This window comes from Rhinolophus sinicus, linkage group LG10 (genome assembly GCF_036562045.2).
Source record: "Rhinolophus sinicus isolate RSC01 linkage group LG10, ASM3656204v1, whole genome shotgun sequence".
Taxonomy (NCBI): domain Eukaryota; kingdom Metazoa; phylum Chordata; class Mammalia; order Chiroptera; family Rhinolophidae; genus Rhinolophus; species Rhinolophus sinicus.
The window spans coordinates 89,862,801-89,876,111 of NC_133759.1; the positions used below are offsets into that span (position 1 = coordinate 89,862,801).

At 50.7% G+C, this 13,311-nt stretch overlaps 1 protein-coding gene across 2 annotated transcripts in view; it reads right to left on the reverse strand.

Moving 5' to 3' along the window:
• The window catches only part of ANXA6 (annexin A6), a 45,197-nt gene that overhangs the window by 12,124 nt on the left and 19,762 nt on the right, over positions 1–13,311 (reverse strand). For both annotated transcript variants that reach the window (XM_019734380.2, XM_019734381.2), the window contains exons 8-19: positions 12,948–13,004; positions 12,040–12,133; positions 11,516–11,611; positions 10,283–10,341; positions 9,157–9,279; positions 7,954–8,012; positions 6,564–6,642; positions 4,778–4,859; positions 3,504–3,598; positions 2,756–2,869; positions 970–1,060; positions 86–165 (exon numbers count right to left, since the gene is read on the reverse strand). In XM_019734380.2, coding sequence (XP_019589939.1) covers positions 86–165; positions 970–1,060; positions 2,756–2,869; positions 3,504–3,598; positions 4,778–4,859; positions 6,564–6,642; positions 7,954–8,012; positions 9,157–9,279; positions 10,283–10,341; positions 11,516–11,611; positions 12,040–12,133; positions 12,948–13,004 — 1,029 coding nt within the window. The remainder of the gene's footprint in view (positions 1–85; positions 166–969; positions 1,061–2,755; positions 2,870–3,503; positions 3,599–4,777; positions 4,860–6,563; positions 6,643–7,953; positions 8,013–9,156; positions 9,280–10,282; positions 10,342–11,515; positions 11,612–12,039; positions 12,134–12,947; positions 13,005–13,311) is intronic.

Below are 13,311 nucleotides of genomic sequence, written 5' to 3' on the forward strand. Positions count from 1 at the left end.
AACTCCCGCTCCTCCACAGAGCAACCATTCCCTTCTCCCGGGGCCCCCGAGGGCCAAGCAAACCTGGAGCCATGAATTCACCCACCGTGGCCAGAGAGATGAGAATCCTCTTGAAGTGGCCGGATGTGTCTGAGCTCAGAGCATCCTCCAGAGACTTGTGATAATCTGAGACAGAGAAATGGGATGTGGGCAGCTGCTGGTCAAGAAGATTGGAGGGGGACCTAGAGGCTCAGACTTGAGCCAGAGTAGTGTTGGCAGGGGTGGTGGGGATGAAGGAGTTTGTAGTTCGTCCTTGGGGGCATCCAGCCATCTTGACATTGATATGTCCATTGGTCCATCACCTCCTTCTGCTCCTGTCCTGACTGAGGTCTCATCACACCTTGCCTCCCATTTAACTGCCTCCCTGTCTTCATTCCCTCTTCTACCTTCCCACCGGCATGACAGTTGCTGGACCCATAAGGACAGCTCTGACCAGGTCACTACCCTGCTCAAAAATTCTATCATTTTAATGCTGTTTATAAGGGGAAAAGTTTAAACATTTTTGACTGGTACTCAAGGTTCTTCAAAATAATATGAAGGCACTTGTGAAAAAACGATTAACAATTTCAAGATGGCAATGGCATACCATGCAACCAAGCACGGGCCTTCTGAACAAGGGGCCCCATGCGGCTGCACAGGCCGCCCACCCACGAAGCTGTCCTCCCTCTCCAGTGGCCTGGATGCCCTCTCCCCTCATCCGCAGCCAAACTCTCTTCGACCTCCAGGCCTTTGTCTGGCTGGGACTCTCTGTCTGGGGCACGCTTTCCCTAGAAACAGGGCTGGGCACACCCAAGGGGCTTATCAAAGACTTGTGACCAAAACAAGGTAGAGCTGTGGACAGAGCTGTGGGTGAGGTTGGAAGCTGGGGGACCTGGCTCTTCTCACACCCACCTCCTGGTGGTGCTGGGCCCCAGGCCTTCCCACACTCACCTTCCTTGTAGGCCTCGTTGATGGCCTGGATTTCGGCGTTGGTCCGAGTAGCTAGGATTTCGATGAGAGCCTTTTCATCTGTGCCAGCTCCCTAGAATGTCAAGGCAAAGAAGATCTGAACCATCTCCCACGCAGAGACCCGAGGGGCCGAGGCCAAGGAGGCAGCTGCTCCAAGAAACCAACCAGGAGGCGAATGCTCAGGCCACCAAGTCTTCCTGGATTTTTTGCTCACACCGACATGGCACCCTTGACATGCCAGCTGTCAAGATTTCTAGAACTTTCCAAGAGAATTGCTTTGTAGCAAAAATTTAAAAGAATATATGGCAGATGGGTACGTGCCTGTGAAAATGCATATATGCGTACATACACATGTTGGAATGTATTTACACGTAGGTACACAAAAAGCACAGAGGACAGGCATCACGGTATCAGGGACTGTGGTCTCTTGGTGAGCGAGGGATCACAGATGATTTCTATTTTCTTCTTTTTTGCTTTGTGTATATTTTCTCAGGTTGAACACATTTTGTCAGAAGAGGAAAAGCTTGGTGCTTTAAGGAAAAAATATACTACCTTTGTTTATATTTAGATGTGAGGAGTGATACATAGACTGATTTGGGGAGCCTGCTACTCAAAGGTCCCATTTTAGGGGAGAGGAGAGAAGCGGACAATATTGACTGATTTATTGACTAGTAGATTCAAATATCTGTTAAACACCTGTAATGTACCAGTTATTGTACAAGTTGCTGGGGCTATGACGATAAAAACAGGGGAGTCATGTTCTCTATCCTGGAGGTTACTGCCCAGTGGTCAACTGGTCCCCGTGTTTTTTGTCAACTGGTCCCCTGATTGAGACTGAGATCTTTAATAGTCTCTTTACTAAAAGCTGGTGTGTGGTGAGGACCTTATCCTCAGAGTGAAGAGGATAAGGCTGGACCCCAGAGACCCGGGGTCCAGCCCCACCCTTCTCCTAATACTGTGTTTTTAAGTCATTCAATTTTTGTTTAGGAATTTTAAAAGGATAATCTCAATTTGCTTTGCCCAGGGAAGGTCTGTTCTCCTCTGAAACCTTTAAGGGCCAAAAGCCCTTGCAGTTGTCAAGTTAGGCTCTAGAACCAGACAGATGTGGTCTGAATTCCAGCTCTGCTACTTCATAGCACTGTGACTTTGACCAAGCAACTTAACCTCCGAGCCTCAGTTTTCTCATCTGTAAAATGGGGATAAAACAAAGGCCTAACCTCGTGGGTTGATGAGACAAGTCGCTGAGCTCATACAGTTAGCCCAGGACAGGTTACCAGATGCTCTCACTAAACAGGAGCCGCCCCTGGTATAATTGGTGCCTTGGGTAGCAAAGCAGCGCCAGCAATAGCTGGGTCAGGACATAATGCCCTTTCTTTCTAGTCAGGTCTGCAGAGTTAACAGTGCCTTTCATAGCCGTGACCTCACGACCCACCCCCATGATTGAAGGGTGGGGATGGTTGAAGGCGCAGAGGCTTAGAAAGTATAAGTGGCCCAACAGAGGAGAATGAGCCAAGATAGGGGCAAGACAAGAGTCCATATAACATTGTTTGAGTCCCTGGATTCAGCCATGTCTAAAACCAGACCAAGTCCTGTACTTTTCAGGTGTAGGAGCCAATATTACCCTTTTGTGTTCATGGCAGTTTGAATTGGGTGTGGGAGGGGCGCTACTAAGGAGTTACAGCCCACCCTGCTGGGCTTGGAGAAACACCTATGTGCCCCCCAGCACTCACATAGACTGAACCCCACCCGTTTGATGCCCATACGGTACCTCCATGGCCTTCTTCAACTGCTTGGCATCATAGTGGGCCGGTGGCATCATGAGCCCCAGAATCAGCCTCTCCAGGTCTCCGGAGAGCTCAGACTTCAGGTCTGCCATCAAGTCCTGCAAAGGGCAGAGCCAAGGTCACATCAACATCAGGTCACACCTGCCCACATATGACTCAGGGCAGGGAGGAGATATGAAGTGAGGAAATGGGCTCCAGGTGAGTGCAGGGGGTTGCGGGGCCTGTGTCTGCTTTGCTGATGTTGGGTCTACTGTTCCGAGGAAGCCAAAGAGGGTGGGAAAAAACCCACCAGGAGGAACACCGGCTCTCTCCTTGGAGGCGGCACATAGGGAAGGAAGGGGGGCAGCATCACCTCCATCCTGGGGGAAATCTGCCAGCCGAACCTATAGGCCACTGAGACACAATGATGACCGACCCTCGGCCTCGGGGCCCTGAAGCCTCGCTGTGCAGAAGGAACTGTGGGAAGCCCCAAGCTGCATGAAAACAACTCGTATCCCTGCTCGTGCCACAAGCTGAGCCTCCAGCTTCTCCGAGCCATTCACACACATGTGGCTGATCACAAGGCACTGGCCCAAACCCAGTGCTGGAGACATTCTCCGAACATGTGACCACATGGAGTCCCACCGCCATGAAGACCCAGGTGCCCAACCGAGCAGAGCTGGCTGCGACAGGCCGAGCTCCCTCAGCAGAGGGGATGAATGTGGGGCCCAGGGCCCAGGCTGAGGCCCTTACCCGGCCGAAGTGAGACTTGAAAGTTTGCCGGATCTGCTGCCGCTGGGCGTTGCTGCGGTGCGTGATGATGTCGATGATGGTGTCCTCGTCAGTTCCTGAGTCATCAAAGCCACACGGCTCAGAGGCAGGCCTGTGGCCAGGCTTCCCCTGGGCCCCCACTGATGGGCCCTATCTATCTTTGTCAGGGTAGAAGCCTGGCTAGGCAGCCATGTGCTCCCCAGTGCTTGCAGGAGCCCTGCCTCTGGCCCAAGCCACTGACTTCCCCTGGATTCCTTCCTGCACTTCCGTTGTGTTATTGGTTAAGGAAAAAGACCCCTGGAGGAGCACAGAGCACTGGGTTGAGATTCAGGGCCACTGAGTTCTAGTCCTGGCTTTGGCAATGGCTGAGCAAATCCTGTTCCCTTTCTGGGACTCAATTTCCACACCTGTAACATGAAGAGGTTGGAGTGGTTCCTAAGGGATCCTTCCAACCTGACAATCAAAAGTCCCATTTGGCACCTTATGTCCTTTCTCTTCAGCTCCCTGAAAGCTGGACCCCAAGCCCCTCGAACCACAGCAGGTTAACTCTGGAAGGCATCAGGATACCACTTCCTACCTCTCAGATTAATGCCATCAACCTCAGACCTGGCATAGGACCCTGTCTTTCAAAAGCATCTTTACACCGGTCATCTTACAGTCCTAGATATGCTCAGTAGATACAATCATTCCCTAGATAAATGAAAATGAGGCCCAGACAATAGGGGACTTAACCCAAGGCCCCAGGGAGGTGCTGTTGGACAGATGGGGGAAGAAAGGCCATCCATCGCACAGGTAGTTCTTCCCACTGGTGCCAAGTGGAGGCCTGGAAGGGGGTGGCCAGCAGGGGGCGCGCGCATCAGAGAATTGGGACTCCTGGATTACAGGATCCACATCCCTTATTTTACACATGGGGAAATTGAGACTCGGAAGGGTTGAAGGACTTGACCAAAGTTACACAGTGAGTCGGTGGCAAAGCCAGGGCAAGAACCCAGGCCTTTTGAACCAGTACTTTCCTCTACAGCAGAATACTGCTAAGGGGCTGGGGACACCTTGGTCTCTGGGACGGCCTTGGCCAAGCTCCTCGCAAACCCCCTCCCTCCCGTCCTTCCTACTCAGGGTGACAGGAGCCTCCTCAGGAGGGTGGAGACTCAGGGACCCTAGCTGGAGGCCTCACCTCTTGCCCCTGCCCAGCCCACTGCCCAACCTGCCACACCTGCAGCCCCAGAGACCCCCCCACCCCTTCGTGTCCCCCTTACCAAGACCCTTCATGGCTTTCCTCAGTGCTTTGGCGTCTGCGTCAGGGTTGAAGTCATTGGCTGGACACACAGTTCCCTTCAGCTGCAACAAGCAGAAAGAGACTCAGCAGGTGTCTGGAGGTCCCTCTGGGGACCAGGCCAAGAGAGGAACATGCGGGGGAGGGGAGGCTTTGCCCATGAGCCCCAAACAAAGCAGCTTGGGGGGACAGAGGCGGGGGTGAAGCCATAGCAGACAGAGCCTTGACCTAGAGCTGGAGAAGGGAAGGGAGAGACAGATAGACAGAGCCAGGCCTGGGATCAGGGCAAGTGCTGGTCAAGGGAAAAGTGGCCGGGCTCCTGCCCCAGGAGTCGGCTCTGACCTAGCTCCACTGGGGCCCCCCCAGGCCCCCAGAATCCTGCCCTGTTCCCAAGGCCCTTCTGCCTCTTAAAGAGCCATCACCCCTGAAAAGGCAACAGGAATGTTCTAGAATACCAGAACAAGATTTCTCAAATTACAGTCACTTCTTCATAACATTTCCCATATTTGCATACATCCTATGCTGCTTCTTAATATTTTTACTTAAACGCAACCTCTTTTGTGTTTTATGTAAATGCTTCCATTTTGAAGTATATTTAAATACTTCCAAAGGTCAAGGCTTTGGTCCATTTTGTTCTTTGACGTATCCTACCATAGTGCCTGATGGAGTAAGCACTCAAAAAATATTTGTTAAATGAATTAAAGAATGCAAATAATTTTATATCATTATCATGAATAGAAAGTTGGTATCACGTCCCATAAACAGACAATAACCCATAAGAATGAATGTAATATAAACAAAAAAACATATTGTAAATACGTAGCACCACATTTAACTGAGATGCCATTTTGGCCAAAAGCAAGAACTCTGAACTTGAAGTTGGCTCTCTCAGCTCTCTCTGTGAAAAAGGAAAATCAGCAAGTGTGGCAGAGATGTGGCACTAAAATGAGACCTTCTCTTTGACATAAAGATTGCAGATGTCAAAAAGGAGTAGCTTTCTCACCATGTCAGGTTCAGGGTTGTCTAATGCCCTGGAGGACCCCGTCCCCCAAACTAAAGCCATTTCTCAGATAACCCAAGATCAACTGCAATGACAGTTCTTACCTTAAAATTTGGGAAACATTGTCCTAGAACATCAGAGCTCAAGAGTCCTTCAAGGGCACCGAGACTGCCATGTCTAACAGCCTCATTTTAAAGATGGAGACAGACGCTCAGAGACTGGTGGGGACCTGCCTAAGGTGGCACTGCAAGTGTGTACCAGGGAATCCAATGTTCCAAATATTTTTTTGTGTGGACCACATGCTACTGATCCCTGGAATGGTTTGCCCCAAGCACTTCTGTGAAAACTTCCATCATCGCCCTTTGTGGAGCCTGGGTCTGAGGATGGTCAGGACAATTGTGAATCTTCTAGTGCATCCAGAGGGGCCCATCTGTTCTTAGCTTTCACACCTCCTAGGTCCAACTGGGAGGCCCAGGATGGGATAGGCCCCTCCATGGAACCAGCCAGGTTCAGCAAGCACTGTTAGTAGTTAGTGGGCCAGAACCTTCCCAGCATGTTAGAAGTTAAGGCGGGAAGCAGATGCCCACCCCAGAGGTGCCCGCCCACCCATTCATCCCTCCAAGAGGAAAAGGAAGCTTCAGATGTGAGAACCAATGTCTCAGGTTGGCCACCAGGGGGCAGCTGGGTGCCAACCAGAAGAGCAGGAACGTGAGAGCAGGAGTGGAAGCCAGTGGTCAAGAGGTCAAGCAGGAGGTGGGGAGGGTCTGACCTCTACTCGGGCCACTGCACTAAGCTCCCACATCTGATAGGCCACCTGCGCTGCCTCCGGGAAGAACTGGCCAGCAGCACTGGAATGGAGGGGGTGTGGGGGAGGACAGGAGGGCATGTCATCATAGGTGACACTCCATACGTACAACACATACCACACACACACACACACACACACACACACACACACTTTCTTTAAATCCATCTATCTTCTCCACAGCTTATGCCTCATCCATTTAACAGAGCCCTTACTTCATTTCTGAGAACCTTCTACCCTCTCTTGAGACCCCCTACGATGCTGGCTCTGCCTTCCTGGCCCCCAGTCCCTTTCTCCAATCCTTCAACCTCCCCTTTCTTCCTTATAATTTGAGTGATTTCTATTCAAGTCTCTCCCTCAAACAAGTTAATGACCCGCTTATGGCCTCATCATCTCTACAGCTCCTCCTGCAAAGCACCTGGGTGTATCAGGTGCTCAGTAAATGTCTGCAGAACTGAATCAGCCCCTATGGCACTGACCAAAGGGTAACAGGAGGTTCTCATAGCCCTTACTTCACTGGATCCTTATACACCCCCCAGAAGGGAAATCTCAGTACCTACCGTTCCCTTCCTAGCACACAAATCTGGTCAAGTCATGCCCCAATTTAATCTCTTCAATGGCTCTCATTACCCCAAGTAGAGGTTCATATGCCAGGAAGAGGCCCCCAGGCCCTGCTCTGCTCTCGGCCTCATAGATGTTTCCAGCATCTACCAGAGTATGACCTCAGTTATAAAAATGAACCAGGCTGTGCCCTCCAATCTCTAGGCCTTTCCTCACCCCAAACACTCTCCTCTAGAGCCTGTCTTCACCCCTTCCTCCTTTTCCCTTTCCTCGCCGGGTCTCAGTGTCGTGATCCCCGGGAGCTTCCCCCAGTCTGGGTTGCACACCTACACGTGCTTTCATAAGCACGTGTATCCTCCCCCATCACAGGACTGCCCCGTATGTGCGCCCGGGTCTGAATGGCTTGCTAGGTTGCAAGCGTCATCAGCTGCTTCCCCCACGAAGGTACTTAGTACAAATATACTGAATAAATGAGTAGAGAGAGCAGGCGTCTGTATTTTTTCCATGACGAAACTGAGAAGCAGCTCTGAAGGAGCAGGACCTGGCCCCTCAAATTCCGATTCCTGGTCCACACTCCTAGAGTGACTTTCCAAGTTCACAAGAGCAGACATCTCCATGTACAGGAGACCACATTCATGTTGACACACACACTCAGACTTTCCCCTGCGTGGTGCTCCTGGCTCCAAGGAATCCCCAAGCTCATCTAATCCATCCGTCCATCAGGATGAGGACCAGGAGAGTCCTGGCCTGCCACCCCCCAAGGCCACTCCCCCGGGACGAACAAGCCACTTACTCATCATCTCCCCCACACAGCTTCAGCAGAGCCTTCTTGTACTCGCCAGAGGTGTCATTCTGAGGTGAAGGAAAGAGAGAAAGGTTACCGCTTACCAAACTTTGGGGTCCTCTCAGACGAGAGAAGGTTCTGGAGAGCCCCAAATGGGGGAAGGCTCTATGCTGATGCATAGCAGCCCTGCCTGTCTTCCTGTCTGGAGGTGGCTGAGACTACGAAACAGTGGTGTGTGGGTAAATATTTAACAACTGGCTCTCTGGGACAAAAAGAGAAAAAGCCCTGATTTGTAGCATTTGCCAACTTCCATGGTATACATACTTCCCAAGGACAATTTCAAGCTCCCAATATGACTTCACAGAAGGTGGAATTAAGAAGAGATGATGACTACTCTGCTGAGCCAGACCCCGCAGCTCGTCTTGGTTTATTCTAGTTTTTTCCAAACATTTTCCCGTGGAACCTTTTTTCACCGGATGCCTATAAAACTGCTCTTTAGAAACACACTTTGGGGAAAACAACTTGAACTCAGAAAGCTTTATCCACTCATCCCCACCCCACCCAAAAAAAAGAGAAAAAAAAAACAAAAACCCAACTTCCTATTTGTTTCTTGACCAAGTCTCTTGGGCTGGACACTCTAGGGCAGGGGTGTCCAAACTGCGGCCCGCGGGCCAACTACGGTCCGCGATCCATTGTTAATTGGCCCGCAGCAAATTCCAAAAACATATTTAGTTTACTTAAATAAACCAGGTGAGGCAATACCTACTTCACCTCGAGTGAGTGACCCGGCTGTTTGTGTATTTTACCGCATATGGCCCTTGGTGAAAAACGTTGAAAAAAGTTTAGACACCCCTCCTCTAGGGTCATCAACTGACCCAGGACCAAGAGGTCTCAAATTAACTCTCATTTGTGTTCTTTAATGTCCCCCCAGCCCCCACGCCTTCCAGAAGATTGCCCTTGGAATAGTCGTCATCCTGGACTCAGCTTGTGTCCCCTTGAGGACCCTGTCTTCCTCCACGTCTCACAATCACCACCAGACGTGCTTATCGGTTGAATTGCCTCACGTTCCCTGAATATGCTGCAAGGCAGGGGCTCTTGCAGTTCCCCAGAGACTGCAGCTTTCTAGAATAGTTCCTTTTCTCCTGGGAGTGGTTCCCAAGCCTCGTCTCAGCAGCGTGCCTCTGTCCCTCTCTGTCCCCTGTTGCTCCTCACCTTGATCATGCTGTAGAGGGACTTTGCATACTTGGTCCTGAATATCTCCCGGATGTCAAGCATGTCCAGCTCACTGCGGGAGACCATGATGCGGATCAGCGTGTTGTCCCGAGTCCCCAGGCCCTGGAAAACCGGTGGGGTTTGGGGACAGGATGTTGGGAGGAGGCTACAGTGCTGGGAGCCCCCAGCTTCGTTGCAAATACAATTTTTGTAATAAAAAGGTAACATGAAGAACAAAAGAAGCCAAACATTGCCATTCCCTGTGAGGTATCCTGTGTGTCCCTTCTGCTTTCATCTCCCTCCTTCCTCCTCTTTGTCATTTCCGCCCTTGACTTCCCTTCGGATGGTACCTCACTTTGTAACTTGAAGCAATATATGGCTTAGGTTTGCATGTTTTGGAACTTTGTAAATATGTCACTGTGAAGTTATTTTTCCTGCCACTCCTGATGGACACTGTGGTGTCTTCAGTTTTTTCCTAATATGGACAACATTGCTAAGTACGTTATGAACACATGCACTTTGGTACATCACTCCAGGGCCGAGCTGCCCGCCCTCACTCTGGCACGAAGACAGATGATGGGCTACCGTCCACTTGTCCCTGTGGGATGGCCTCTGGCCTCTGGCAACAAACGACTGCGTTCCTTTACCCTGTGTGTTGTGGAAATATCATCAGTTTCTTTGTGTCTGCGTGGAAATTACTGGAAAGCAGTGTTCTCGGTACACGCCCAGAGTGGAATTGCTGCGTTACAGGGATGAGTATCACGACTCTTAGCAATTGCCAAAGTGCTTCCCACTTACCTATGTACACTATATATAAACATTCTGGTTAACTAATATTTTTTAAAAGTATGGGCTTCCAACCCATCTGGCTGGATGGATCGGGTATAGGCTGTCACTTTACCCTCTTATCAATCATGAGGTCGGGGCAGGTATTTGGGTAAAGTGTGTGACCAGAAAGCATTCCAGGCTCTGGAGCTCTCGTGGGACACAGAGCCATCACTCGGTCCTGTGCCCAATCCCTTGAAGGCTCTCTTTGGCCAGTGAACGCCAAGGACTTATGTAAGAGCCCCAACAGTCTTGTGGGGGTGGGCAGAGGTCCCCTTCCCCATCAACCCCAGCCCATTACCTTCATGGCTTTGAAGAGCCTTTCAGCAAAATACTCCGAGGTGCTCCGGATACACTTCACTGAGAAGAGGGAGGAAGAGATAGTTAGTCTGGCTGCTTCGGAAAGGGGATACTGTGGCCCGACCCCTCCTTTGTTTCCATTCCTCGGTGGCCTCCAAGCTCAAATCCAGGAAGAACTCTGGCTCCTGATAACCCACAGCCCACTTCTGTCACAAACCCAGGGGATAAAGAAATCAGGAAATGGGCCTGTTGTAATGTGAGTAGTGTGTTACAAAGACCCACTTCACCTTTCTAGTCCTTTGGGGTTTCACAGGGAACTGGGCCGGGTGGGCGGCAACATCTGAGGGGAGCTGGGAAAGGTGTTCTTTAGACTCTGCTACACCAGAAAAATACTGGTACTGGCGGCTGAACCACTGGGCCCTGCTGCCACAGCGGGCCAGAACCTGATGACTGGAAATAGGGTTGGTGGGGGACGGCTCTGGACGGGAAGATGAGGCCTGGACTGTAGCCCTCTCCCAGGAAATATGCACGCACACACAATCTATCCCAGGCTCCGACGGGCTGACTCTTGGAATGTCTGGCTTGCAAGGGCTTCTGGGTCAAGCAGTCTATCTCCTCTGCCCCCATTTGTCGGATGAGGAAATGAAGGCCCAGCAGGATAAGTGACTTGCTCCAAGTCAACAGCAGACTTGGGAGAAGCCCTAGGTTTGAATCTTGACTTCACCATTGACTAATCAGCTCCTAGCATCTCTCATATGCAGAGTAACCCCCCCAGTTTATTACAAAATCACCCCTTGGCAAATGATGCAGCTCAGTGAGACGTGGTTTCCTCCTCTGTGAAATAGAGACAATGACAGTGCCCATATCCGGGTCCTTTATAAAGATGAAACACTCAGCACAGCGCCTGGCACACAGTATTGGCTCCACAAAATCCACTCTCCTGATCAGTATTTCCCGACCTCTGAGCCCCGACCCCCAGCCCACTGCTCTTTCTTGTCCTACCACACATACTAGAGGACTGAGCAGGAGGAAGTCAGTGGCCGAGGCTCAACTCCCTGCCTCCCCGGCCTTAGCCATGCTGCCCTGGCTAAACCTTTAGAATTCACTGTCCATCTGGTTCTCACCTTCCCATCTCCATACGACAGAATTCCCCTTTTCCATTCTCGGCCCCTTGTTCCTGGCCCAGAATCCCAGACTCCCTCAGAGGCCCTGGAAATGCAACATCAGAACATACCCACAGCCAGCATGAGCTTCTCAAAGTCCCCGGACAACTCCCCTCGGATACTGGCTTCGATGGGCTTCCCCGTGGTCTTCAGATACTCATCAAACACTGAGTCAGACAGAGAGACAGGGTCATCAAGAGTTCCCCCAAGGCACTGAGAACAGCAGGGACGTGCGAAGGGGAGGGAGCAGTGGCCAGGACCGAGCGCCAACATGAAGGCAGGGCTAGTCTGTTGGGACGTGGCAGGGAGGTCATGCATATCACCCGCCACCACGCAGTCACGCTGCATATGCTGTGAGGGTCTGTGTGTACCTCCTACTCCAACATGAAGACAGGACTGGCACTTGGATAGAAGGGCTAAGCATCCTATTAATGACTTTGGTGAGAGACCATACCAACCACTGTCTAATGAAACCAGGTGTTTGGGTTGCAGACGAAGTAGCTATCATGCTCTATTAGCAGGAAAGGAAAAGAGAATGGAATTTTTGGCACAACCCCACAGGGGCAGTTATGGGGCCTCTCTGGAGCTTGCTTACCCAATCGAAGATGCTGCTTGCTGCGATTTCCCAAAATATAAATGAACTGGGCTTCATCTGTTCCCCATTTCAGTTCCCCTGCCTCGTACAGCTCCTGAAAGGGAAGCGGTAGGACGTAACTGAAAGAGGAAACCTCGAGACACAGGATTCCCTGGCCCAGCCAGTCAGAAAGGATGTTGGATCCCTGATCAGACCAGTAATTGGTAGCCTCAGGGCCTTTTCATATACTGTATACCTTTCACCCTTTCTTTCTGGGGGAACTCAGTTCTACTCAACCCTCAAGTGCCAGAGTAGATGCCCCATTTGTTCTCAAAGCATTTCATGATGTCCCCAGGCTGAGTTCTGTTTCCCTCCCTTCCTCCCTCTTCTAGGTTCCTATAGCTTTCTGTTTCTTTATAGCTTTGATCCACTGTATATTCAAATGATTTCTGTATATGCCTATCTCTCCACTATGGCATGGGCTCCTTCAGGACAGGGACTGTATCTTAACATTCTCTATATCCACCCCTGCAATGTTACTGGCACATAGTGGGGCTCAAAACATCTGGAATGTACAGTATATCCAGGGAGAAGGTGTTTCTATGATTAATATATGTCTGTCTCTCCCAGTACTGTCTGATTTTGTTGAGACAGTTCTCCAACGTGTGGCAGAGTGCCTAGCACATAGTAGGTGTTCAATAAATATTAATTAACTGAATGAATAAATGATAAAAGCTCCAAAATACATCTCACCAACTTTAAATATCCTGTGTACCTTTGAAAGATAATATAAACAAAGCGCTATATAAATGATGGCTGAGTCAGTTATTTCTGGTATTTCATGCAAATTACTTTGCCTCCAGCCTTCCCCAGATCCCCAGCCTCTCGCCTCTGTGCCTAGGGGGCCTCTGTCATAGGCGCTTGTTTACCTGGACATCCTGTTGCACCAAATCCTCGCTCACGACATCGTCCTCCTCCCTGGTTCCCTGGGCAGAGAGACAAGACACATGTGGTTCAAATATCAGAGCCAGGGGGAAAGCCCACACGCCAGTGGTGGCGACGGGAGGCTGGGAAAACCATGGTGGCCCAGAAATGTCCAGGAGCAGTTGACTTCCAGCTGCCACTGGATCAAGACGGCAGCATCTATTTTGTGCAGAATCATAGTCCCTCCCCTTCATCCTTGGAGCTGGGACCACACAGGGGAGTCCTGAGAATAATCAAGGTCCTTCCCAGAGAAAGCAGAGCTTTGTACCAAGAACATCTCTGAGGACAGGGTCCCTGTCACAATGTGCC